The sequence below is a fragment of the Phoxinus phoxinus genome, assembly GCF_949152265.1.
Source record: "Phoxinus phoxinus genome assembly, chromosome: 3".
NCBI classification, from domain to species: domain Eukaryota; kingdom Metazoa; phylum Chordata; class Actinopteri; order Cypriniformes; family Leuciscidae; genus Phoxinus; species Phoxinus phoxinus.
The window spans coordinates 18,733,706-18,761,309 of NC_136878.1; the positions used below are offsets into that span (position 1 = coordinate 18,733,706).

At 38.5% G+C, this 27,604-nt stretch overlaps 2 protein-coding genes across 8 annotated transcripts; one reads left to right on the forward strand and one right to left on the reverse strand.

Annotated features, from left to right (window-relative positions):
- On the reverse strand, positions 1-20,293 carry spns3 (SPNS lysolipid transporter 3, sphingosine-1-phosphate (putative)). Of its 7 annotated transcripts, none has more exons than XM_079605786.1 (14): positions 20,115-20,293; positions 18,691-18,839; positions 17,206-17,455; positions 17,056-17,121; positions 6,938-7,074; positions 6,591-6,742; positions 6,031-6,097; positions 5,351-5,493; positions 4,895-5,047; positions 4,319-4,508; positions 3,174-3,239; positions 2,808-2,906; positions 2,306-2,483; positions 1-1,053 (listed from the first exon to the last, which is right to left on the reverse strand). In XM_079605786.1, exons 3-14 carry the CDS (start codon positions 17,411-17,413, stop codon positions 1,010-1,012), a joined length of 1,503 nt encoding a protein of 500 aa, XP_079461912.1. In that variant the 5' UTR covers positions 17,414-17,455; positions 18,691-18,839; positions 20,115-20,293; the 3' UTR covers positions 1-1,009. The 7 variants fall into 7 exon arrangements, with proteins under 7 accessions (XP_079461912.1, XP_079461914.1, XP_079461913.1 ...); XM_079605788.1 differs by lacking the exon at positions 17,056-17,121 and adding an exon at positions 9,737-9,802 and having other exon boundaries at positions 18,691-18,823; positions 20,115-20,230; XM_079605787.1 differs by having other exon boundaries at positions 18,691-18,823; positions 20,115-20,194.
- ube2g1a (ubiquitin-conjugating enzyme E2G 1a) lies at positions 20,277-26,984 on the forward strand. The gene is made up of 6 exons (XM_079605793.1): positions 20,277-20,412; positions 22,182-22,284; positions 22,724-22,821; positions 23,643-23,821; positions 24,015-24,138; positions 25,496-26,984. The coding sequence occupies exons 1-5, from the start codon at positions 20,367-20,369 to the stop codon at positions 24,099-24,101; spliced, it is 513 nt and encodes a 170-aa protein (XP_079461919.1). The 5' UTR covers positions 20,277-20,366; the 3' UTR covers positions 24,102-24,138; positions 25,496-26,984.
- Positions 26,985-27,604: the final 620 nt, after the last annotated feature.

Consider the following 27,604-nt stretch of genomic DNA (forward strand, 5'->3'; position numbering starts at 1 on the left):
ACACCCAAGATTTTATTTATTTTTTACAAAAAAAAAAAAAAACGAGTTGGCAGCCCCTTCTTTTATATTGCTCTTAAATTCTGATGTTTACTTAATGTTTATTGGGTGTAAGTTGCTAAATCGAACAATTCAGGGTTTTTATTGACATATCTTACATCTTGATAACAGGGTTGAATAAAGGATTCATGGTTTGGCTTAGTAATACTCCATCTGTTCAGGTCATGAATGTTTTGCAGTCAACAAGCGCTGGTGATTTAAACATGAGTATATTCTGCCACCTACTGTTGCTTAAGGGTATGACAGAATTTATGGAAATTAAATTGCAGCCAGAACATAAAAATAAAAGCATATAGGCTACATTTAATTAAAAGCTTCTTTTTTTTGTACAAAAAGAAATATAAAAAAATAAACAATACAAAACATGTTTTAAAGTACAATAAAATAATGACATTTAAATAGCCTATTATTTTTGCTAAAATGTTCCAGTCTCAGGACTAATTTGGCACATACAGTATTTCAAGCTTTAAGATTTAGTCCAGGAGGGGATGTTCTCCCCTTGTTCCCCTGAGGCTCTCATTAGGAGTACACAGCTGCTGAGAGAAGAAAGCAGGCCGAAAGCTTCCAATGACAAGTACATGGTATGCTGAGCTTTGTCTAAACTTTTTTTGTTTAGCATAAATGGGTGACAAAAAAAAAATCATAGCAGGCACATTAATTTTCCTTTGTGAAAAATATGTAAGCAAGACAATAAGTTACTCACATATGTATGTGTGAGTACTGACTAATTCAAACATGTTTAAAACACAACACAGCCTGTGTTTGTTCTTCTCAGTAAGATTCCAGTCCAGTGTTTTGGTGATGTAAACTTGTACTTAAACTTGTCACAGTGTTTTTAAAAACGTCTGCTCATTGTTATTTAAAAAGTTTCTAAAATATGTCCATGTCTCATTTACAAGTGCCTGCTTGATGTAGCAAAGCTCATCCAAGGTCTTGGTCGGTGTGTAAAAGGTCACAGTGACTCTGTGGATGTTTCTGGTGGTGCAGGAGCCTGTCCTGAATTGAAAAAGACAGAAAGGAAGAGAATTATTCAAATATATGCATTTATGTATCGCTACGGAGTAACATCCAAAACCAGCTTCAAGATTGCATAAAATTTGACATTCACATTTTGAAACGGGTGCATTGGACTGTGATATTATTAGAGTTCGGCCCTCAGTATAACAGAAATATTGACAAGTATAGAAAGAACTGCTAAACAGTATCTTCTGTTCTACACAAGGATTGTGCCGGTATGAATATTTTTAACACATCTCTGGTTAATCTCACTTACGTCTTTTTACTGCTAATAGTTTTACTCTCTTTAGATATAAGAGAATACATGGTAATACTCAAAATCTGAAAATAAACAGAACAATGATTTGTAAGCTTAAAACAAATAAACTGTGCCATAAAACAATTAAGTAAAGTTCAGATTATGCAAATGTTTGATAATATACCTTTTATATACACTACTGTTCAAAGGTTTTGGGTCCTTAAGATTTTTAAAATGTTTTTGAAATAAGTTTCTTATGCTCACCAAGACTGCATTTATTTGATCAAAAATATAGTGAAAACAGTAATATTGTGAAATAGTATCAGACATTAAAATAACCATTTTCCATTTAAAAATGTCATTTATTCCTGTGACGAAAAAGCTGAATTTTTAGCATCATTACTCCAGTCTTCAGTGTCACATGACCCTTTAGAAATCATTCTAATATGCTGATTTGCTTCTCAAGAAGCATTGTGTTTGTCATGATACTTAAAAAAGAAGAAGCCTTTGAGCCTTGTGTAAAAATCCAACACATGTTTCAGCACAGATTTGGTCATAGTGTAATCTTTTAAACTTTGTCTCTGAAATGATATTATATGTGCCAAGAGTTAGCTAACAGAGGCCAGTAGGTGTGTTTAGAATAAACAAACTTGTGAACTAAAATTACAATTGATTTTTAACATATAAATAAACTTTTTATATATATATAATAATTTAATAGCTTGACATACCAGCTTTTGTTTCCAATTAATCAGTCATTTTAATTGGCGATTTTAAATATCCCTTTTTTACTTAAAATTGTTACTGTTGTTGTTTTGTTTATCTGCCAACTACTGGATGTGTCTTATATTCATTAAACACTTTATATTATTAATTTTGAAAAATGTAATTGGCTGACCATGTCCAAGAACATACCGTACAATCATTATCTGAAGGCACCATTAAGACAGACAGACAGTTTGGACAGTCTGCATTACAAAAGCCTGTTATTACCTGAAGTGAGCAGTTCTGCAGATTTCCTGTCCTCTTTGATATACAGAGAGGTCGTGAGGAAAAACAGGCCTCCCAAGATCCCAATGAAGGGGCACAGAAGAAAGCTATATTGCAGTCTGTAGAATTCCCAGCTGGGAGTGGGAGAGTCTGGCTTATACTTCCTCAGAGCATCTGAGATCTGAACAAAACACAGTAATTTTGTCTTTTAAATAGTTCTGTCAAATTGATTAATCGCATTTAAGATAAAACTTTGTATATATAATATATATGTACATATTAGCACAGTATATGCTATGCAGTTAATCGTGATTAATCTATTTGATATGACTTCTACACTGTAAAAAAGCCATTGTAATTATGGCAAAAATAATTACTGTTTCACAAGGTGCAATTTTGTGTCCAGTAGTGCCATGTGTTCTATAGCACTTCTGGATAGTGACAGCATAGCCTTTGACCCTACTGCTGTTTAATGTGAAAGTATTGTGGGTTAAAATATGCTTACCGCACCAATAAGGTATGGACTTCCCGCATCTCCTAAAAGATGACAGACCATAATCTGTAAGGCCTCAGCTGTAGCTCTCCTAGTAGGCACGACAACATACTAAAAATAATATGAATAAAATTAAAAGATGCCTTTTGCACACAACATTTTTCAGCAATTTAATCTAATCACACACACTGGAAACAATAATTATACAATACATCCCTGTTCTCAACGTTTCTAAATTTAAGCATAATGACATTTTACTTTTATGCTATTAGCTTTATTGAATCACTTAGCATGTTTTCACATGCTTGTCACCCTGTGCTAATTTAAAACAGTTTTTTTCACTTCTGCATGTTGTATTGAGAAGTGTAAACCTCTCACCAGCAGAATGTCCGCCAGAAGAGCCCAGTTGAGGGACAACAACAACTCTCCAATTGCAATGAATGTCTGTAAAAATGGCACAAACATAAGAAACTGTGCCATAACAGCAAATAATCGGTGTTGTTTTTCATTATGTACTCAATCTATATCCCTAAGCAAGTTAAGTTTAGGTTAGTTAAAATGTAAAAGAGTCAGCAATTTAATCAAATAATCACACACTGGAAAATAAAAGAGTTCACCCAAAAAGTTTAATTCTGTCATTTCCTAACCCACATGTTGTTCCAAACCTGTATGACTTTCTTCTGTGGAACACAAAATATATATTTTTTTGTATGTACATTCAAAGTCAGTGGGGTCCAGGATTATTTCTGGCCATACAACTTACATTTTAAGGATAAAAACAGTTTAAACAATCTTTAAAGGGTTAGTTCACCCAAAAATGAAAATAATGTCATTAAAGCCCGAGCTTCGTTTACAGTCTGAGGGAGACGCACGATGCAAACAAAACAATCTTCGCAAACATGTCTAAGGATTTCGACACAGAGGAAGACTTGCATTTTTTTGCCCATCCATATTTATTTGAACCCGAATACTACACTGACGAGATAACACGTCAGCAGCGTCTTACGTCAGCAGTGTCACTGCGGAGTCGTGAACGCAGATTGACAACAGACCCGGAAGAGAATACAATGCTGAATAAAGTCGTAGTTTTTGTTATTTTTGGACAAAAATTTATTTTTGATGCTTCAAAAATTTCTAATTAACCCACTGATGTCACATGGACTACTTTGATGATGTTTTTATTACCTTTATGGACATGGACAGTATACCGTTCATACATTTTCAATGGAGGGACAGAAAGCTCTCAGACTAAATCTAAAATATGTTAAACTGTTTTCCGAAGATGAACGGAGGTCTTACGGGCTTGGAACGACATGAGGGTGAGTCATTAATGACATTATTTTCATTTTTGGGTGAACTAACCCTTTAAATGTTATTCTGTTGTTTTCCGCACGCACGCACACACACACACACACAAAGAAAGTCATACAGCTTTGAGAACTATTCCTTTAAATATTAACACAAATACTGAATAACAGAAAATAATCCAGCCAAAGGCAGAAACGTGGCTAAGCTTGGCTTACGTAAGTGGCCGGGATGCTGGTGCCTGCCAGGATGATGGCAATGAAAAAGCAGGGGGAGGAGCTGAGCATGCCAAAAGCACAGATGAGAGGGTCTGCATTCGGAAATCTGTCTCTCAGCTTCTTTGATATGTAGGTGCCCAGAAACACTCCCACAACCCCTGTCACCACAGTGATTCCTCCAAAAATGTAACTTTCACAAGAGAAGGCAGAAACAGTGTAATATTATTAAATGTTGGCCTCAGTTTCAGAACATTCTCTGTGTTTTATTCCTCATAGGAGCTACCAGACCAGTCAAACTGATAAATACTCTCTCAACTCAGTTTGGAGCTACAAATGGCTGAGAAACATACTTAATCAGATATATTGGCAGGATTGCAAGAGGAAAAACAGCTGCAGTAAACAGTATGTGGTATCTATGCAAGGAACACGCAGATATGAACATTATCACAGGGGAAGTCTCTGCCGTTTAACCAATCTTTGGCTAATCTCACTTTTAGTCTACTGCTAACCTCACTGTTTTCCTTTAAGATCAGTTCAATTATATCAAGTCAAAAAGCATCAATAAACTTGCTGTACCTGTCTAAAGGGTTACAGGGCTCTTGATTGCAAGGTAGTCTGAGTCCCAGTTTAACCTGTGCACGAGACAGAAAGCTGGGGGTCCAGAAGGCCAAAGCCCCTGTGACAAAAGCCATGGCAGTCACGCCAAGAGAAGACCAGACAAAACTCCGACTGGAAGAAGGGCACAGAACCAAACACACACAAAAAAGTAATATTTGCAACAACCTTTAATAAGTGAAAACCCTTAGAGCAGTGGTTCTCAACCTTTTTGACCTGAAAGGCCTCCATTGTCCAATACAATATTTGAAGCCCCCCACCCCTCCGCCCCCCTTTTATTAAAAAAAGTTATAAATACTTTTTTCTTTTTTATACATTTAAAAAAAAAAAAAAAAGCTTTGAAGATTGTTATGAGCACATGCCGATTTGAATGACATGAACATTTAATGTAACGTGGGTCTTTACAATGTGACTTACTTCTTCAAGAGGTACTTGACATCCTCCTTGTAAGAGGTACTTTCCAAAGTTGCTCCTCCCTGGGCGTCCGAGGCTCCACGAGGAGGATTGGGAATCAGAAACACGAGGAGCAGCAGACCCAGTCCTCCCAGAGCAGGACTGAACTATATCAGAAAAAAAACTCAAATATATGCTCAACTTTCTTTTAGAAATGTGGAAGGTAATTGTCTTGATTATATTATCAAATGTATGCTTGCATAGCAAAGCCACTAAACTAATCATTACTGATGCACATAAACTTAAAAAAAAAAAATGTACATTTCAATGATGGAAAGACAACAAAACATCTTCAACTTTGGTTTAAGTTAACTTAATATTGCAATGTTGTTTAATACATTTAATTTGTATTTTAAGACCCCTGTTTTACTGAGAACAGAGCATAAAAACTGGTTAAAACTGTTCCACGTTTTTTAGCTTGAATATAGATCAGATATGCAATATAGGAGTCCAAGGAAAGAAAACCAATTAGACCCTTAAAATATAATGCAATGCAGAGCCTATTTTATAGCTGGCTACATTTCAGTTTACTGCATGATAACAAGATTAACAGATTATTAAATCTAACACGGTAGAGTTAACATAGCTTCTGTGCAATATTTTCTCTCTCCATATATATTTACAAAATATATATTTTCTCTTACCCTCAGGGCCCAACGCCAATCCCCTGTTGCATTAGCTATAGTTGCTCCCATTATATATCCTAGACCACTAAATGAAAATTTAAAAGAACACATTCCATCAGAAAGAGTAAATAAATTCAACAAAAGTCTTGTCAACATGGTAACATTGTATTGTGTTATTAGGATATAGGGTAGGGTTAGGGGTTAGTAATTGTTTTAGCATTGAGTAGGCAAAAAGCACTGTGATTTACATGACCAATGACATCTTTAGAATCGACTGAAGAGCAGAGTTTGCTCTGACCTGGACTGCATCTTAAGCCTAAGTTGATCATAGGACCATTGCCATCAATGGTCTCTACGATCAACTTAGGCTTGAAGTTGCAATGCTTTTGGGAAACACAGCCCTGGTCATATAAATGGTTAAAAGTCTGTATATATGCACTTTAGACTGCCTCTCAGCCAATGAAATTTTAGGACCAAAACAACACGATTGAATAAATTGTGATATATATGATTATATATAACTTCTCCAGATCAGAGTACATTTATCTTTCTTAAATATAGTTTAGTAAGACCTTCACCTTCCGACCGGTATGAAGATATAGAAGAAGGAGATCATGAGAGTTCTTTGGTTGCCAGTGAACAAGTCACCAATGATAGTAGGAGCTATGGTGGAGTAACTGGCCTCTCCTGTCCCAACCAAGGCCCTCGTCAGGACCAGAATCCAGAAGTGCTGTGGTGAGAATCAAGACAGATCTGTAACTTAAAATTCTGGTGTCTTCCATTTTAACTGTTAAATATAGTAAAATAAAGATATTGTTCAAAAGTACAGGTACAAAATGAAACAATTACACATTATTAGGGTTGTAAGACTTCACAAAGATTACACTGAAACCCCGGAATTCCCCATAAAGACTTTGTACAGTACCGTTTCTTTGACGAAAGAGCTGCCCAGTGTTGTGACAATCCACACAATCAACCCAACGATCATGAGAAGCTTCCTGTCGTAGCGATCTCCAAGGTAACCAAAAACTGGCGCCAGCAACATAAAGCTAAAGATAAAAACTGTACATATGTTAACATAGGATTGATGGCAAAGATGCACTATACCATTGAAAGTTTGGGATTTTCACAGTGTGGTTGTAACAAGAAAGTACAAGACGCAGGAGAATAGGGTACAATGGGGCTAAAAGCAGGAAAAATATGCTTTTCACTAATCAAGTCACCTTCATTTATATAGCGCTTTTTACAGTACAGATTGTTTCAAAGCAGCATACATTTGAAAATAATGCAATAATGCTTGTTTTGAATGTACAGCAGCTCTAGAAGAAAGTCATTGTCCAGCTTATGCAAGTTTATAATCGATTAATTTCCGTTGTAAAAATAATTAGTTCACTTACACGACACCGTTTTTCAACTGAAAACAGAAAACTTTTAATGCGTTTTGGCCATTCATTTACACGACAACAGCGTTTTGGTAGCATGAGAACGCAAACTTTGAAACAGGTTTCAAAGTCCTAGTTTTTGAAAACTATACCGTTTTCATATTTGTGTAACCTTAAAAAAATGTGAATCTGTGAAAATGGTGGCACATGCACATGCGTATTTAGTCTATAGACAGGCGCATTTGAATGCGTATGTACGTGGGCGTGTATTCTTTCTTTAAAGTGACATCGGCAATCCCTTGTCTGGCATGCACAATACAGCATTTTTTGTTGTTTCCGCGGGAATCATTTGGATAACGTTTTCATCTGTACACAGGAAAAAACTTTTGTTGTGGAAAGAAATTGTTGTGTCGATGAGGCCTTAGCAGGAGATAGTCTAGTTCAGTATCTGCTGACACTTCAGGGCTGCGTTGTGGTCGTGTTTAGGTGCAGGTCCTTCGTCTGATCTTAATACGGTCCGGATCTGGCTGATTAATATTAGCGTAGATGCCATTCTTCTTATGAAAGAGTACATCAGGTGTTATGGTAAGTGTTACCAGTTCCGGCTGACATAATTTATGCAGCCTAACAATCATTTTACTTGATTTGAATTATAGAAACTATCCCTTTGAGGTCATAACAGACCACCAGTATCTGGAATATCTCAGAGAAGCTAAAAGTCTGAACCCTCACCAGGCCCGTTGGGCGTTATTCTTCACCCGATTTCAGTTTACTGTTACCTACTGTCCTGGCACAAAGAATTTGAAAGCGGACACCCTTTCATGCACCTGATCAACCCAACAGTAATCCAGAGCCAATACTCCCTCCAGCCGCCATCGTCAGTCCCATTCATTGGCCCCTGGACGACCAGATCGCCAAAGTAAACCTGCACTGAACCTGCTCTGCCAGGATGTCCTGAGGGATGGATTTATGCTCCACCTGGGGTCCGGTCCTCCAGGCAATCAACAAACACTCTCTGTCATCTGCAGCCATTATTATTGGGCAGGCATGTCTCAGGAAGTCAACCGCTTTGTCCAAGGCTGTACCACGCAATTTCCAAGTTACCACACCATCTTCCTGAAGGAAAGCTCCAACTACTGCCCATTCCTCACGAACCCTGGTCACACGTAGGAGTGGATTTCATCACTGCCTCTGAATCATTTACCTGTATCCTGGTGGTCGTGGATCGAATCTCCAGAGCCTGCCGGAAGATAGGACTCTCCCTGAGATCTTATTGCCAGAGCCGCCCAAAACTCTTTCCGCACCAATTGGACAACAGGTGAACGGAGTAATTAATTAAGGTGATAAACTGGCACACACTAGGAAAACTAGTTCACACAAATAAACAGGAACATAACTAAAACACAAATAAACTAAGCCAAAACAGAACATAACAGAATACAACAATTACAAGGATTATATATATCTATATATCTATATATATATATATATATATATATATATTTTTTTTTTTTTTTTTTTTTTTTTTTTTTTAAATACTTCTTTTATGGTCATGGTCATCAAGCTCAACAGTAATACTGTGAAATATTATTACAATTTAAAATAACCGATTCAATTTGAATACATTTTAAAATGTAATTTATTTATCTGATAGCAAAGAAACATTTTGTATTATTTTCAATGTTGAAAAACAGTTTTGCTGCCTAATATTTTTGTGGAAACAGTGATACTTTTATACTTACTCATGATTATTTGATGAACAGAAAGTTCAAAAGAACCACATTTATTTGAAACAAATCTCATAAATGTCATTACTGACACTTCTGATCAATTTAATGCATTCTTCCTGAATAAGAGTTTTAAATAAATTAAATACAATTTCCCATAGTTTTGTCAAGGCTACAACAATAGCTATAAAACAAGATGCTGTGTAACATTGTGTCACATGGATTATGCAAATCCATGAAACAAAGAATATTATTTTAAAGAATGTCAGTACGCAGAATAATCAACTAACTAACAGTTTGGAAATTAGAGCAGAAGGAGATTGAGTAAGCATGAAACCGCAAACCAGATCAGCGTCAGATTAGATCATTTAGACTTATTGCTGCTTTCAAGCAATGCAAACTCCAAGACAAATTACATCATTTACATGTACAAATTTGAACATATCTGCTTGTGTTTAACTTAATACCAGGCTTGTTACTAACTTACAAAATGACAGTAAAAGACCTATTAGTTCATCTCCAACAAGGATGTACTCTTGTAAAATCAAGTTCTGCAATGTTGTCTTCCTTCTTACTGTTTTGTCAGTGCAATATGCTACAAATTCAAACTGATACCTGTCTGTAGGAGACCTGATGTGCTGTCAGAGATTTTGAAGTAATTCTGGATGCTAAGCAGCACACCTGGAACAGAATCAGAACAACATCTGTTGCTATTTCTAGTGACATTCTGTGAACCATTACACTTGCTATGGATTTTGGTATAGTGTGCTCACCTGCTATAGTATAACGGTCCATATAGTTGAGGAGATTGATGTAGCAGAGCACTGCCACTGCGATGTAGGAGCGTCTCTGGGAAATGGGGGTTATTTGAAAGGAGGATGCAGAAAGGTCCATGGTGACGAAAAAAAAAGAAAAAGAAAAACGCAGCACAAAAACCCCCCTACTTTTTTTGGTTCAGTGTTCTGTCACTTTGTGGCTGTAACGCGTATGACGCAGGAGAAAATAATACAAATAGTCTTTAATCCAAAAATCCACAGGAACATGCAGGAAACAGATTTGACAACCACATAACTTAGATGACACAGAACAAAGAACTGAATGAAGAGAGGACTTAAATACAAAGAGGAACTAATGAGTTAATTAACTGAACAGGTGAACAGAATAATTAATTAAGGGAACAAACTGCCACACACTAGGAAACTAGGTCACAGAGACAAACAGGAACAGAAATAAAAAACAAAGACTAAGCCAAACCAGACACTAACAGAAAATAATAGTTACAGTGGTAAGACGTGTCCGTTGGGCTAGGGCTAGGGCTAGGGCTTAGGGGTGGGGTATGGCTCATATTGGTCTGGCTAGTTGTCCGTGGCAGGCTCTGGCTCCGTGCCTGTGGTGGGCAGAGGCATCCGTCCTGGCCAGCAGGGTGCAGGCTGAGTGGGCTCTGGGTCTCGAGTGGGGCTGGTGTCGTCCTCCGGAGCGCAGATGGTGAGGGGTGAAAAGTTGTTCCCTAGCACCCACTCCACCAGTGTGGCAAAGTTGTCATGAGGGCCGCTCCCTGGACCTGGCACACCAATTCCAAAAAAAATCTAGCCCTCTGCTCCAGGCATAACATGTGAACAGCAGGAAGAACCATGGTGATGGAGGGAGGGGGGAGAAGATAAAGGTCGCAAAAAAAAAAAAAAAAAAAAAAACACGGTGTGGCTGTAACAAGGAAGCGCACGACGCATGAGTATAATACAATAGTCTTTCATTCAAAAATCCACAGGAACACTCAGAAAACTGATTTGACAACCAAGTAACTTAGGTGATGCGGAACAAAGAAGCGAAATAAGGCAGGACTTCAATTCACAGAGGAACTAATGAGTTAATTAACTGGACAACAGGTGAAGGGGATAATTAGTCAAGGGAACAAACTGGCACACACTAGGGCTACGTCTACATTATTCCGGACACATTTGAAAACAGCTTAAAAATGTTTTAAATTTCGTTTAAAATTGCTTTCCGTTCACACTAGCGTTTTCAGATGTTTCAGTGTGGATGAGAAACTTATGGAAAAAGCCTGAAAAAGCTAAATTCACCTTACTGCGCATGCGTAAAACCTCACAAAGCTCACTGAGATGATACAGACGGAAAAATAAGTAATAAAGTTATTGTGCAATTCTTCTGACAGGATCATTTTAATCAGTGTGAATCTGTCTCTGTGTATTTATTGTTGTTTGTCCACAAGCATAAATTATATATTTAGACAGGAGTATGGCGAGCAAACAGCTTTGGATCGTGTGTTCGTCCCGGCCCTCGCTTCACTTCGAGTGGGGACACACGCGATTCATGTGTTTTTTGTTTGGGAGTGGAGCATGCACGGTCAGCTCTAGTAAAAGGGGGCTGACAGTGTTCCTTCATAAATCCCGACGTGTAACATATGCACTATCGAGAGTTTTAGCTCTGCTCCTGTTGGCTTTCTTCTCAAGGGGAGAAAGTCAATAAAGATTATTTGGCTCGGATCTCGCGTTTGCCGAGGCAGCACGTAGATTACGGGGCTGCATAAGAGTCTAGTGGCTCGGATCTCGCGTTTGCCGAGGCAGCGCGTAGATTTCGGGTTTGCAATAAGAATCTAGTGGCTCAGATCACACGCTTGCCGAGGCAGCGCGTATATTATGGGTCTGCATATCTACAGTAATAATCTAGTGGCTCATCTCACGTTTGCCGAGGCAACGTATAATGTATAATATGCAATGTACTATAATACAATGTATAATATGCGCAGGTTCGCCGCTTCAGGGCACCGAGCTGGACCCAGTTATCTGCCCTGTGGTTGCAGTGCTGGAGTTCCTGCAGTGGCGTTTCTCCACAGGTCTATCCCCCTCCACACTAAAGGTGCACATGGCGGCGGGCGGCCTTAGCTGCTTAACATGTCCCTTTAAGTGGTGTATCCTTGGGGAGCCACCCTCTAGTAACGTTTCCTTCGTGGCACTGTGAGGCGTCAGACCAAGATACTAGGAGTATGGCTGCTTCTAAAACATTATTGTCAGGAGTTTCCCTCCAATATGTTTGTGATGTAGGATGTTGCCTCACCGCACACATTAGTGAGGTTTTTGATCTTGACCTTGGCTCCACTCCAGGGGCACAGGTGCTTCAGTCTTGGTGTGCACATAGATTTCACACGGACAGGCACTTGTTACTATAGCGTCTATAGATGTACTATAGCGTCTCGACGCAGCTCAAGTTCCTTTGAAAGGGAACATCTCAGGTTACGACTTTAACCCTGGTACCCTGAAGAGGGAACGAGATGCTGCGTCGCCCTGCCATACTCCTTGTATGCCTGTGATCGACTTGCTTCTGCCTATCAGAAGCTAGCGCGGTCTGTTTTCAGGTGTGCTTTATAGTTTCCTGGTCGATGACTTCACCCGCCTATGACGTCTCGTCTCTCCATTGGACTGATTATACATGTGCTTCACGACGCAATCATGCAGGGGCGTTCTCACAGTGTCTCGACGCAGCGTCTCGTTCCCTCTTCAGGGAACCAGGGTTGCAGTCGTAACCTGAGATGTTCCCTTTCAAGGAAACTCGAGCTGCGTCGAGACGCTGTGGGAACACTATACCCACGACGCCATAGTAACAAGTGCCTGTCCATGTGAAATCTCTGCGCACACCAAGACGAAAGCATCTGCGCTCGGAACCAGGGTTACAGTCATAACCTGAGACATTTTCCCATGTCAGTGTGGACGGAAAGCCAAAAAGGAGTGAAAAATATGCGTATTATTAGTGTGGACTAATAATAAAGAATAAAGAATCCTGTTGAATGTGCTAGTTATTGCAGATTATATTACAAGGAACGTGAAAATAGAGACACCACCCACCATAGTCACATGTTTGCCAGGAGCCAGAGCGCCTGTATTTCGTATTTCATGGAAAGAGTGCTCGATTGCTTACAGAAAGGCTTTAAAAGCTGCTAGATCTGCTTATTTTTCAACCCTATTAGAAGAAAATAAACATAATCCTAGGTATTTATTTGAAACAGTGGCTAAACTAACGAAAATGAAAGCTTCAAGCCCAGAAGTTTCCAAGCAACACAGCAATAATGACTTTATGAACTTCACTTATAAGATCGATAATATCAGGGACAAAATTATCTTATTTGATCTTAGTGCTGCATTTGACACCATTGACCACAACATCCTTTTATATAGAATTGCACTAGCATGTTTAAATCATACTTATCTGACCGTTATCAGTTTGTAGCAGTAAATTACGAGATGTCTTATCGATCACAAGTTCAGTATGGTGTACCACAAGGCTCAGTACTAGGACCGCTGCTGTTCACTCTGTACATGCTACCATTAGAAGATATCATTAGGAAACATGGAATTAGCTTTCACTGTTATGCCGATGATACTCAGCTGTATATTTCTTCAAAACCTAACGAAACCTTCAATTCACAAAATTAACGGAATGCATAGCTGATATAAATAAAATTGGATGACTAGTAATTTCCTATTTCTGAAAAAACAGAGATTCTAATTATTGGACAAAAAACTTCCACACATAACAACCTAGAATACTGTCTAACACTTGATGGATGCTCTGTAAAGTCTTTTTCGTCGGTTAGGAACCTGAGTGTGCTCTTTGATACCAATCTTTCATTTGAAAGTCACGTCTAGTATCTGTAAAACCGCATTTTTCCATCTTAAAAATATATCTAAATTACGCCATATGCTCTCATTGACAAATGGGGAACAATTAGTTAATGCGTTCATGACCTCAAGGTCAGATTATTGTAGTGCTCTACTAGGTGGTTGCCCTGCACGCTTAATAAACAAACTACAGCTAGTTCAAAACGAAGCACCTCGAGTTCTTACCAGAACCAGGAAGTATGACCATATTAGCCCCGTTCTGTCAACACTGCATTGGCTACCTATTAAACATCGTATACATTTTAAAATATTGCTGATTACTTACAAAGCACTAAATGGTTTAGCTCCGCAGTACTTGAGCGAGCTCTTAGTGCATAATAGTCCTTCACGTCTATTGCAATCTCAAAATTCCGGCCAGTTAATAATACCTAGAATATCAAAATCGACTGCTGGCGGTAGATCCTTTTCCTAATTAGCACCAAAACTTTGGAACAGTCTTTCTACCATTGTCGTGGAAGCAGACACACTCTGTCAGTTCAAAGCTAGATTAAAGACACATCACTTTGACCTAGCATTCACATCATACATTATAGACTTCTGTAACTCAATGTTAGCCTGCATAGATTAGGTCAGCCGGAACTGGGAACACTTCCCTTAAATCCTGATGTACTCGTTACATCATAAGAAGAATGGCATCTACGCAAATTTTAGGGTCTTTGTTTATCCCGAGGTTTTCCCGCAGCCTGACGGATCCAGGCCGTATACAGATCTGATGAAGGACCAGCGCCAGGACCCGATGTCAACGCAGTGCTGAAGTGCCAACTAGCCTCTCCCTATGGAGGATCCCTTTACCACTCTACAGATAAAGCGCTGTGGGGAAATTCGGCTTGCGTACCTACCCCAAAGTGATAGAATAAAATTCTGTATAAAAATTTAAGACAAGTAGTTTGTTTAGGCATGGTTTGCAGGGAATTACAAACCTGCGCATATATATATATTCAAACGCATATAACTATAGAATTAATTCTTGATGCGCACGTGAGCGCCATCAGCGTTTATCACAGGTTCACGTTTAAATTCTGTTTAGAGAAAAACGATGTCGTCTTAGCGGCCCCAAATTTAATAACAAATGATCACTTCGACAGAAGTGAATCAATCAAAACTAACTTTAGCTGGAAAATATCTTTATTCAAGAACCGCTATAAAGCCAAAACAATCTGTTACCTTAGATTATACGTTTATCACTGTAAAGCTGCTTTGAAACAATCTACATTGTTAAAAGCACTATATAAATGAAGATGACTTGACTTGACTTGACTTGGACAAGGCCTAGGACACTAGGTCGCACAGACAAAGAGGAACAGAACTAGGCGTTTTCTTTACTTTCAGTTGCTTTGTCCAAATACCTAAACTTGCGGTCTTTGCACTTTACCACTTGTTTACTTGCATGACGTATTTCCTCTATTTGGCCCAAGTATTCAGGGCTGCGTTCCAGTTTGCTTTTTTATAACCCCTTCCCTCGCTAACTTCCCTCAGTCTTGTTCACTCTGATGTAGCCGTCATTGCTTTCGTTGCACGAGTGTCTACTACTGGCGGAACCCTTGCAATGTGCTGAATTGGGACGTCCTAAGCCCTTGATCATTTGAATCCCTTATGGAGTTGATATATTCTTTCCTTTTATCCCCCTTACAAATTTGTTTAATGCAGCATTCTACAGTATATGTATATTTGTGTGTTTGGGTTGTTTTAAATGTAAAAAATAATAATTCATATATCATAGAGTTGTTTGTGGTGGTGGTAAATTAAACGCTATATACAGTGACGTCACAATCACATTGCATTGTGGTATATGGAGCTGCATGATATGAAGTAGACTCGCCCCCTCTGTAAAAATAGAGTGGACGAGGGGCTGTCCATGTAAACTTCACTCGTCACTTCACTTCACAAAGTGGCACAAAATGGTGGCGAGGATTCCCTCGAGGGGAAGTGCTTAGGGAAGTTTGCGAGTGCGTGTCTAAAAGTGGAGTGGAACGCAGCAAGTAGGCGTAGAGACAGCGTGTGTCTGTAAAACTTTTGATTACTGAATGGGACACTCATGCAAGTGCTTTTATTTATTATATATTCAATACTTTGCGTTTTAAAATAAACTTCTACATGTCTGTTCAGTAGTCGCAATGAAACTGACAGAAGACACAAATTTTAAATTGTGGTGCTTCTAATTAAGTGATAAAAACAGTTGCAAAATTTGTACAAAATTGGCCTAGACATACTATACTCATCTTTGCACCAATAACATGTTTTTACTAAATGGAATCTGGAACCAATGAATCTAATTAATTTAAATTACAGTGATGGTTGCATGATACATGATTTCGGGGGACATGAGTTCCCGAACATAATGCATGATGGGATATGCTTAGCCTTGAATACCACACTGAAGCGGTATTCGAGATAGTGTGGGTTTTGTGTGCATTAAGTGCACTGCACTTTGGCATTTTTAAGACATGGTACAGTCTTGTGCACTTACTTCCTGTTGTGTGCACGCGCTCTCAAGTGGGTAGTGTGGGTATTTGGACAAGGCAAGTGTTGCTTTCACATTCACATGAATCACAGCACAGTTGCTGCCTACATTTTTTTTTAGAAACCGTTATACTTTTTTCAGGATTCTTTGATGAATAGAGTTCAAAAGAACAGCATTTATTTGAAACAGATTTTTTTTTTTTACATAATAAATGTCTTTACTTTCATTTATGATTAATTGAATGTATTCTTGCTGAATAGAAGTATTAATTTCTTTCAAATAAATACATAATTAAAAAAATAAATTCCACTGGATATTTTTTAGCTACATGTCATTTCAGTTTGTCAATTTTCAACTTTGTCAAGGCTACAACAAAACATGATGCTGTGTATCATGATGTCATAATTACATTATGCAAAACCATGAAACAAATTGTGTATTATTTTAAAGAATGTCAGTACGCAGAATAATCAACTAACTAACAGTTTGGAGATTAGAGCAGAAGGAGATTGAGTAAGCATGAAACTGCAAACCAGATCAGCGTCAGATTAGATCATTTAGACTTATTGCTGCTTTCAAGCAATGCAAACTCCAATACAAATGTTAACATATCTACTTGTGTCTTGCTTAATGCCAGGCTTTTTACGAACTTACAAAATGACAGTAAAACACCTATTTGTTCATCTCAAACAAGATCATACTCTTGTAAAATCAAGTTCTGCAATGTTGTCTTCCTTCTTACTGTTTTGTCAGTGCAATGTGCTACAAATTCAAACTGATACCTGTCTGTAGGAGACCTGATGTGCTGTCAGAGATTTTGAAGTATTTCTGGATGCTAATCAGCACACCTGGAACAGAATCAGAACAACATCTGTTGCTATTTCTAGTGACATTCTGTAAACCATCACACTTGCTATGGCTTTGGTGCTCACCTGCTATAGTATAACGGTCCATATAGTTGAGGAGATTGATGTAGCAGAGCACTGCCACTGCGATGTAGGAGCGTCTCTGGGAAATGGGGGTTATTTGAACGGAGGGTGCTTCACTTTCTGGTTGCTCAGAGCTCATGGAGCCATAGGGTACAGTCGTGTTTGAGCGGAGGCTCAAGCGGGGTTTTGGTCTGTGTTGGTTGGAGGCCATAGTGCTCTCTGACTCTATCGTTACCGAAATACTTTTTTGCCTCTGTAAGAAGAAAAATGACTTTTAAGCACTACACTGATGGTAAAAGTGCCAAAACATTGTGATTTTCAAGCCCTCTTATACTGATGAATGGTTTGTGAACTGTGGCATAAAACTCACATGGCTTCCATGTGATTCCAGGACACTGGACAATGCTTTAAGATTGAAGTAACCATGGCAGCAAGAAAAGGCATGTAGTCGCAATTAATGAACAAGGCTGGAGACAAATGCCTCATATGGAAATAAACACCCAACAGTGTTTTATCAAATAATTTGGTTTAGTTTTGCTGGATTAGGAAAACTTAACTTGTATTTTGTGAAAAAAAGCTAATAAAAATGTCAAAGGCTTTGCATGAATCAAGTGTCTGGAGGATGTTTACGACCAATGATGCTATTTATATTCATTTGTGAAAACAGTGTCGCTACCTATTGTGGCCATTGTGTGGTCAGAACTTGCTAATGACAAATAAGCACAGTGACATCATTTTAAGCAGGACTTAGATAATAAATGGGCCAGGAACTCTTAAACCAACCATAAAAAGCATCAGTGTTAAAAGGGCTGCCACAATTTTTGTAGATATAGTAGAATTACCTACTTGTCATTTCATTCATCTCACAAACAAATTAGTCCTTTCAATAATAATACTTTTACAATTAATCTTAATTGTTTTTCTGTATGTACAGACCAACATTTTGTGAGAATGGAATAGACCGGAACTTGTTATCTCAAAGTTGGTTGTGATCTTAGTTGCACCCGGCAAGCTGTCTTGTCACCAACTCAACCCACAAGCTGATGTTATTTTAGATGCAGCAGTTCACATTTGCCACAGGAAGGCCATCTTCTTCTAATAATAATATATGGCCAATATTATCTTTTTACGTAGTAATATATGTTTCATTGTGCTTGAAGGAAGATTTATCAGATTAAACTTCCCTTTTAGTGATAGTCTGAACAGATGATACTTCCAAAAAGGTATCAATAGCTCAGTTCAGGTCAGGACTCAATGCCACTGTCGTGATGATTAGCTGTGTATGACCACCACAGGACAATGCCATATGATTGTTCAGCCTACAACCAGTCTTTTAGACATTGAGGCTATGCTAAATTTCAGTTTTCACAATTTTTAATTTGAATAATTCATTTGGTCATAAAATGTATATTGGACATTTCATGAGAAGATCATTTTACTTTCACAATTTCAACAATTTAAGCAACTTGCTAATTCAATCATACTTACACTTCAGTCGATGTGCTCCAATGTCCAGTGCTGCTCTAATCCATCTCTTTTTGCTGGCCTTTTATTTTATTTTCTCTTTCGTTGTTCGCTGTGTTCATTGAGATGACACTTGTAGAAACAGAAAGGCATTCCTCTGCATACACAGCACACTACAGGGTTATCAAGTTAGAATCAAGCCCTACCCCCTTTTTTTCAGGTCACAGGCAGCAGAACAGTTCCTCCTTGTGTTGCAATATAGACCACAAACCAGTAGATTTTCATCTTCATGCTCCCTTCATGCTTTCTGCTTTACACTGATCAGTTAGCCAGATCTGCAAAGCTTTTGGCATTATGTTTCACATTAATGCTCTTGCTCTGAAGTCTGAATACCAGGACAAAGGTCTGATGAAAGAGCTGCCAGAAAATAAACACCATGGGAATTCTTTATAGCCTACGGAAAGCTCATCTTGTATTGTCTACTCAACTGAGTGAAGTTCATGACCCTTGTTTTTATACAGTTAACATTTCATACTGTTGCATGGATAGATCATTAATCATGTTTACTGGTGATAGCTTGTCAGTGAGAGTCTCTATTCAGTTATAGTGGGCCATAAACTCATCTTTTCCCCCCAAGAGGTTTCTTCAAAGCAGAATTGTGAAACAGAATTGTGAATCCGATGATGCACAAATTTTTTGTTCTTGTGAAATCAGCTGCCTATAACTTCTCCAAAATACAAAGCCTCTGTATATACCTTGTTGTACCAGATTATGTAGCATGATATACCCACGTTTTCTGTAAGACCACATCATCACATGTAGGCCTACATGTGTACAGTAGAGTGACCTATAGGAAGTATGTGGTATGCATTATAATAACATGGGTTACCATTATAAAAAGCAGGATGGGTTTCGTTAAATTCTAAATTTAATTATCCATCTTCTTCCATTTATCCGGATATATTAAATGATATGCCGATCAATAAATGCAATAGATTAACTGCAATTTTGTATACCTCTTTACTGTCGCCCAGTGGTTGAATGGCACTACTGTCCATAAAATAAAAAACTTTTCACCTAAACTCTGGCATCCAAAAACTAAGAAAACACTGCCTAATTAATCTTTAAACATAAACTAAGTAGAGCATTAAAAGGAAACAACGAAACATTTATAAATACAGGCTATGCCGTTATTTAGTGGTGCTTATCGTGTTATCTTGCATCACATAAAAGTGCCGAGTTTTGCCACGGCAAGCACCACTCACATTTTCTTGAAAAAAATATACATGTCTAGTTATTATTTTATCATCTTCATCAGCGTGAATTTTGGACTGGAATCACGGTTTCAATAGACTCACTAACAACATAATTAAAATGTACATGTCTAAAAAAAATTGTATCGTCTTCTACGCGAATTCTGGACTTGAAAAACTTTTCAATAGACTCACACAAACAGCATCATCGGAGCTAACATACAAACTTGCACTCAAAGCCATCACTGTTTGTTAGTGTATGCTGGGGCATGCGCGAATCCTTCTCTCCTCGCGGCCTCATAGAGAGCAGAGCGCATGCGCACACCGGATCAGAATGTTGAGCAAAACGGACTAGAGAAGAGACGGAAAGACGTGCAAGCAAATTCAAACATATTTTCTCCTTAACGAGGTGAACGACTGTCGACTTAGAATATAACTTATAAAAACATGACGGAGCCCCAGTCAGCACTGTTACTCAGGAGACAGCTAGCAGGTAATTTTTCAAGGCTGTTGGCAAAGCCAGGCTAACAAACCGGTGAACATTTAGCCTGTCAATGCAGTCAAGACGGACGTGTTAGCCGTTAGCCGCTAGTTTAGCTGCTAACGAGCGCTGTATTTATTGTAAAGCATTCGTTAGCGAGTTAGCAGCTAAAGTAGCCGGCTAAAGGCTATCTCCGCCGTCTTTTGTTATTTTTAAATGCTGTTTTGGTTCGACTTATGATGGAATATTCATCCAAGAGCCGTTAAGAATTACTTAAAGTAGTAATACGAGTGCATTCGTTTGGTTTTATTTAGTTTGCTTGTGTAGATGTATGTCAGACAGTTTTGTCTGTAATCACTCCGGCGGGGCCGCTCGCAGTCGGCCAGTCCGTGTTTTGACATCTGTGTCCGGACTCCAGACGCAGTTTACATAGGAGCACCAGCCGTCGGTTATAGTCTCAAGGAAACTCTGTCATTGGTCCCCTTTCCGTTCACCATCTTATCTTGATCCGTCAAACCAGTATTGTTATCACAAGGCGCAAAGGTGAGATTTATAAGCCGTACATTGTGTACCATGTCCCCGCAGCGGGGCGATCAAATCCCTTTGTTTTTCTAGCAGGCTAACAGCTAAGCTAACAAATTGATGGTTGCTGTTTGAACACCAGCTCACTGGTACAGAGAGAACTACAGTACAGTCAGACTCAGTACAGTCCAGTCCAACTGTACTCTTCATACTAGATTTACATACGTGATCAACACACAACGTGCTTTGTTTTATTGTTTGGTTATATACAAATTTAGCTGTTACTAGAGTCGTTACTAGTTTGTTTCTCCTGTTCTTTGGTCAATAAACACACTGAGCAACATGATCCGTGAGTGTCAGCTTTACTGAGCTCAACCCAGAGGAGGATTTATCCACTGGGCCCCATTTGCGCAGTGCAGCCAGTGAAGTGAATTATTTGTAAAAGGGTCAAGCTAAGCAGATTACATGAGTTCTCAGTTTAAACATGAACATTTCAGATCATGTTAAAATTTTTAGATCTAATTCATGACAGCTGTCTCTTTGCTGCATAGACAGCTCAAGCAACCCCATCCCCCCAAAATTACTCATCTTACACACTCATAGAGGCAACTCGCCTATTTCTTTCCAAGGGTTGACAGGGTGAGTGGCACCCCGGGTCTGTCATGGCGTCAGGTTCTGCGGTGGCCCTGCGGCTGATTGACTAATTCAGGGGATCGGGGCTGTTTTGGTTGTCTCCTTTCAGCAGGACCAGCTTGGTGAACTCACCAGCCTCGTTCTAAACTCAGTGACCCTCTGTGGGAACAAAAGCCTCACAACATCCATTTATGCTGGACTTAAAAGATACAGGCCAGGAAAAGGTGGCACTTGTGAGATCTTAATGCCCTCATAAAAATGACATATCCGTGACTGGATTACCCTACTGTCAACTTGTTTTTGCCAACAAGGCGGTCATCCCCAAACCTACAGTGATTTTGTTTTGCTCTCTATTATAAGAACACAGAATTTCAGACAGAGCGTCTGAGACCACAGGCACCAACAGTCAGTTGAACTGATAACAAACAGGCAAATTGCTAATTTCTTGTCTTAAAATTTCCCCAGATGTGAAAACAGTTTTTGGTGTTGTTGTTACTGTGTAGGTCCAAGTATTAACCCCCATGTGTAAGCACAAATGCAACTAGTGGCCTGAAATGGCACATTTACTTTTTCTTCTTTTATCTAAAATAGCTCATCAGTATTTTCATGTTCTCTCTTCCTGACAGAACTAAATAAAAATCCTGTGGAAGGTTTCTCAGCTGGTTTGATAGATGATAATGACCTCTACAGATGGGAAGTGCTAATAATCGGTCCTCCTGATACACTCTAGTAAGTCTTTTTGTTGTCTTATGAAATACCATGTGACATTTTTATTTACAAATTTAAATGATGTCATCAGTTAAAGGATTAGTGCAACCAAACATTTAAACTGTCATCATTAACAAAGAATGAGCAGTACAGTTATTCAAAATTTGAAAATGAAAATGAAAGTCATATAGGAATGAGGGTGAGTAAATTATGACAGAATTAAAAATGTTGTGTAAACTATGATTTTAATATGGATTGCCCCATGGCAAATGACAGCCTGGTTGTGGTTGTTCTTAATGAAGATGAATATGTATACACGCACATTTTAGCGGTGCCATAGGGGGTCTTAACTGGCTCAGTTTAAGCAGTTGCAGAATATTTAATACATTGCAAAGAATTTACCACCACAATATTGTTGCTGAATAACACTAAGCCTGTTATGTTTTTTTTCTGTTTACAGTGAGGGTGGCGTCTTTAAAGCCCATCTTACATTTCCCAAAGACTATCCTCTCAGGCCTCCTAAAATGAAGTTCATAACAGAAATATGGCATCCAAATGGTAAGTGTGGGTTCACCACACTGGGTCTTTCACATTTTTGAGAAAACTGACAAACATTTTTGTGAGATTTGTAGGTTTGCAGATTTCCACAGAATGTAAACATCCCTTATTCAGGTTGCCATCGGCTGATGGAGAGTCTTCTCACTTCAGAGCCATGGGTGGAGTGTGAGGTTCAGCTCCTCCTCTCTGGTTGTAATTTGGGTGTAATGGGTGAAGGTTCAACCACACCCTAACCCTACCCATAACTCTATCCCTCCATCCATTATATCCACAGAGGTGGAGCTGGACTAGGTCAAGCTCAACCCATGAATAGCTGATATAAAAGCTATATTGCACTTACACTGACACCTAGTGTTGTGAATTCAGCCTCATGCAAGTGCTTTTTGTTGTTTATTCAGAATGTAAATATTTTATTTCACTGGCTAAATGTAATGGGGCTTGCCTACCATTGTGTGTGTTTTTGGCTGGTCTTCTTATCTAAACTTGTCTGCTTCCATTAGTAGACCTCTATATAAAATAAATCACTTTGATCAAATCTATTGATATGACAGGAGGTTTTTCGTGTGAATGTACATGATTTTAAATAATTTTTTTAAAGTTATATTCTTCTGTGTAATATTTGAATGAGGGGAAAATTATGGAAAAAACCTTCACATTCCCGTCCACTTGTTTATTATTGTGTTGATTTAATAATTCTTTCAGCAACCATATCTATCTATTATTGTTGTAGCAACAGAAAAAAATGGTTCATGTATGTCAAACTGGAAGACTGTAATAACTTGCATGCAATTTCATGTCCTGTTTCTGTATTGTGTTTGCAGTTGACAAGAATGGTGATGTTTGTATTTCGATATTGCACGAACCGGGGGAGGATAAATACGGCTACGAGAAACCAGAAGAGCGTTGGCTCCCCATCCACACCGTAGAGACCATTATGATTAGCGTCATCTCTATGCTAGCTGACCCCAATGGAGATTCCCCTGCCAATGTTGATGCAGCAGTAAGTCTGATGCTAACTTGTTAAAACTACAGTACTCAGCAGCTGATCAATAATTATTTAAAAAATAATATATGCTTTGTGTTCCACTGTGTGCATGTTAGCTGAATGTGATGCTGCTGTACTTTTTATTCACTTCAGTGATAAATTAGCTAAATTATATGTGTATTATGGATTAATATGTTTAATATTTCAGAAAGAGTGGAGAGAAGACAGACATGGTGAATTCAAAAGAAAAGTTGCCCGCTGTGTGAGAAAAAGCCAAGAGACTGCCTTTGAGTGAAATTCATCTAGCAGCTTGTAGCTTCACTATTTTCAGGGTAAGCGAGTGGACTTTTACCATCTTGTTTTACTGCTGATGTCTTGTGACCATTTTTATTTTTTTTTCAATTCCCCGACTGACTACCAATAATTGAAAACTCACAAGCACAGAGCCAGGTGATGCAGAGAATTGTTATCGCAAGTTTTAAAGCTATCTCTCAGGTGACTTTTTATTAGCATGTTGATTTACACTGGTCTGTTTTTACCTGTGGAAAACATTTCTGACATTGCTGATTTGTACTGGGTTAAAAATCACAACTCTCATGTAGCCTCACTATCCCGTACAGAACTAATCCCCTCTGACTAGGGCTTTTGTCAGTCTGAGAAGAGTTCTGTCATAGTAATGTTGTGGGCTAACCTGTTAGAACAGGTTCACAAGGCTTGTTTAAAAATAGAGGTTCGATGCTAAAGATTATTAGGTAACAGTGGCTCTTTTGTCCTCTCGTAGGTAACTCATAGACCCTTTAGTCCAGAGCATTTCAGTTGGTTGTACTGTTTCCACCTCGTTCACACATTACTCCAGTCTTCAGTGTCACATGATCCTTCAGAAATCATTCTAATATGCTGATTTGGTGCTCAATAAATTGTTGTAATATTAATAATGATATGCTGTCACTTTTTATCAAAATAATGCATCCTTATAGCCTGGGAAAACCCAGACCACTCTCAGTTGTAACAGAGTTAGGGTCTGGCTAAGCTCCATAGACAATTCATTTCCACAGGGGCGTCACCAACGGACGTCGCTCAAATGGCTCTGGGCGCAATTGGATAGATCTAAAACCAATCAGAGTGACGGAGAAACATCTGAGACTCTCAGCAATTCTCTGTTTGTGTTTTTCAGGAAGATGTAGCAATGGCTTCTGACGACTTTTGCCGTTTTTGTAAATGACAATTTTAAATCGCTTGAAACAGACGCGATAGCTGCTACAACGAGTGATGTTCCACGGCGACATCCATCTCTGTAATGTACAAAATCTGCGTCACCGTCGCTGCTCTGTCGTCATCGTGTAAAGCCCGCCCCAACGTTTCTGATTGGTGCCACGATTTTGACGGATTGGAAATGGGTTTTAATGGGCTCTTTGCCAGACCCACTTGCAGAGCAAATCTAAATTTGCCGGAAGTGGTCTGGGTTTCCCCAGGCTAGCATCCTTACTGAATACAATAAAAAAAATTGTGCTGACCCCAAACTTTTGAACGGTAGTGTATGTTTAAAGCAAGTTAAGTTTCAAAAGATTTATATTGCTGATGTATGTCACTGACAAAATGAACTGTTGAAGGCTTGAGATGTCTAAAGGTCTATTAGTCTAACATTTGTTGAAATATCTAATCTAATATCTCTGTCGGTGTCTTTCACAGGTCTCCAGTTGAGAAACAACATGGCACTGTTTTCTTGCACTCTACCACCCTATTGCTGGACTGGTTTTCATTGAATGTTGGCAGTAACAGACTGGCATTAATAGGCTGCAATAGAACATCACAGATGCTGACAGAACACGCCAAGCAAGTGCCAACAAAAAAGAGAAAAAAAAAACTTACAAACAATTATGCTTTTTTCCTTCTTTTTTTTTTCTCCAAGTCTACGAACTGATACAACTTTTCAGGAAGAGATTGTAAAGACGTGTACATAGCACAGACATAAAAACCGGATAATATATAATAACTTGTTCCTATCCATCCAGCAGGACTTAGTACCAAATAAAATAGCAATTCTGTAGTTAGAGTGTGACATCATGTACAGTTCTTGAAGAGTATAGTTCATCTCCTACCCTCCACCTCCTGCTGCCTCACATCTCTTAGTGTGCATCAGATCTGATACAGGTGCAAGCGGCCTCACGTACCCGCCTGTCGGTTTGAACAAGTCACTCAAACTCAATCCAGTTTTAGGGTGGGGAAGGAAGGGGTAAGCTATAATTAGAACTCAAAGCATGCTCGTCATGTTGGATGGCTTTCTCACTCGGGACACTTCAGGTAAAAATAGCTGTAAAGCACGTCATTTTCTTATTAATTAGGGGTCATGAAGGTATTTCTATGATTTGGTTTTTAAAAGGGTTGGGTTGGGGGGGGTGCTCTTATTTTGGCTGAAAGGATGACTGCATTCTGAGTGTCAGGTTCTCATCTTTTCTCTTGTTTTGTCCGTTTGAGGCGAGAAGGCAATGGCAAGGAAACCCATCATATGTGATTTTTTTTTTTTTTTTTCTGCATGTTTTAAGTTCTCTTTTGTTTTCAAAAGTGCCTCCAATTTAAATCGCTTGGCTTGTTACATGCCCTGCATCAAACGGGAGCTAAAGGGAGGAACGTGTTTAAGAACTGCTTAACATCCTCTCAAGTTTGTGTGAATGTGTTTTTTTTTTTTTTTTCATAACCTTTGTACCAGCATTCTGAATTATTTGGTGTAGCAATAACTGCGTTGCCCACTTTGCGAGGACATCCTACAATTGGATATTCATATAAGATTTCTAGTAAAGATTCTCCCTTGTATCAGAGCAGGTGTGTGTGTGTGTGTGTGTGCGCTTGACATCTCTTTTGTGTGGTTTCTTTGATAGGTTTCTTAGCCATGCTTTAAATGTAGATTTCTTGCTAACAGTTTCTGGGATTTCAGATGAGGTGTATGTGTTTAAGGGTGAGTGAGCATTAAGTGTTATGCAGAGGTGTGTGCGTGTGTGCATGCCTGTATCCCATCCTCTCTCCCACAATCTTTAATTCTCTGGTTAATTTTATTCTGGCTCTGACAGACTACTGCAATTCTTTTGCCTAATGTACAAAGACAAAATACCGATGTATATTTTTCATGTTATGAAAATTGTCACCTCTAGTGAGTTCTTCTAAAATATAATTTTTTCCAATACTTGTGTGCTGTCTGTGTTCAGTTCAAAGTGTTGCCACAAATCTGGATGTGATAGGACACTCATCCATTCATCAATACCAGCATAACTACAAATGTATTTGCTTTTTATTAAAATATTCTTCTCAGAACATGGCAGTCTTATATAAACTACTGGGTAAAAAGTGTGTCCACCGCTCTGTAGTTTTAAAAACACATTTGGGCCAGTGTGATTTCAGTATTTATATACTATTATAGTATTTATAATTTAAAGTTGTTTTATTTTTCATATTTATTTTAGTTTAAGTAGTTTCACATGCTTTGTTGTTAATTTTGTTATATTTCTATGTAGCTTTAATTTTATTTTTTAAGCTAAAATAATTTTATTTCAATTAGTTGCTAAGGGAATATTTGTAATTTTCTTTTAAGCCTTTCATCTATATTAATTTGATTTCAGTTCACTTAATTTCAATTACTGAAAACAAGTTTGAATAGTTGTGTTGGCTAACAATAACAACACTGCTTAGGAGGACAATTGGAAATATTGATCAGCCATCATAAGGACAATTGAATTGTAACAAAATGTGCATTTGGATGTGCAACAGTTTAACATGCTTAATGGTGCAGGTGCCCTGTAGGTCTAC

What these genes read in the sequence shown, in the direction of transcription:
- spns3 (XM_079605786.1), bottom strand. Translation starts at nt 17,413, where the DNA reads ATGGCCTCCAACCAACACAGACCAAAACCCCGCTTGAGCCTCCGCTCA. An exon ending in ATCTTCATACCGGTCGGAAG is followed by an intron (nt 6,098 to 6,590) that starts GTGAAGGTCTTA and finishes ATTTTCATTTAG; the next exon opens with TGGTCTAGGATATATAATGG. An exon ending in CCCTGTAACCCTTTAGACAG is followed by an intron (nt 4,509 to 4,894) that starts GTACAGCAAGTT and finishes CTCTTGTGAAAG; the next exon opens with TTACATTTTTGGAGGAATCA.
- ube2g1a (XM_079605793.1), top strand. Translation starts at nt 20,367, where the DNA reads ATGACGGAGCCCCAGTCAGCACTGTTACTCAGGAGACAGCTAGCAG. An exon ending in AGAAATATGGCATCCAAATG is followed by an intron (nt 22,822 to 23,642) that starts GTAAGTGTGGGT and finishes TTGTGTTTGCAG; the next exon opens with TTGACAAGAATGGTGATGTT. An exon ending in CTGCCAATGTTGATGCAGCA is followed by an intron (nt 23,822 to 24,014) that starts GTAAGTCTGATG and finishes TTAATATTTCAG; the next exon opens with AAAGAGTGGAGAGAAGACAG.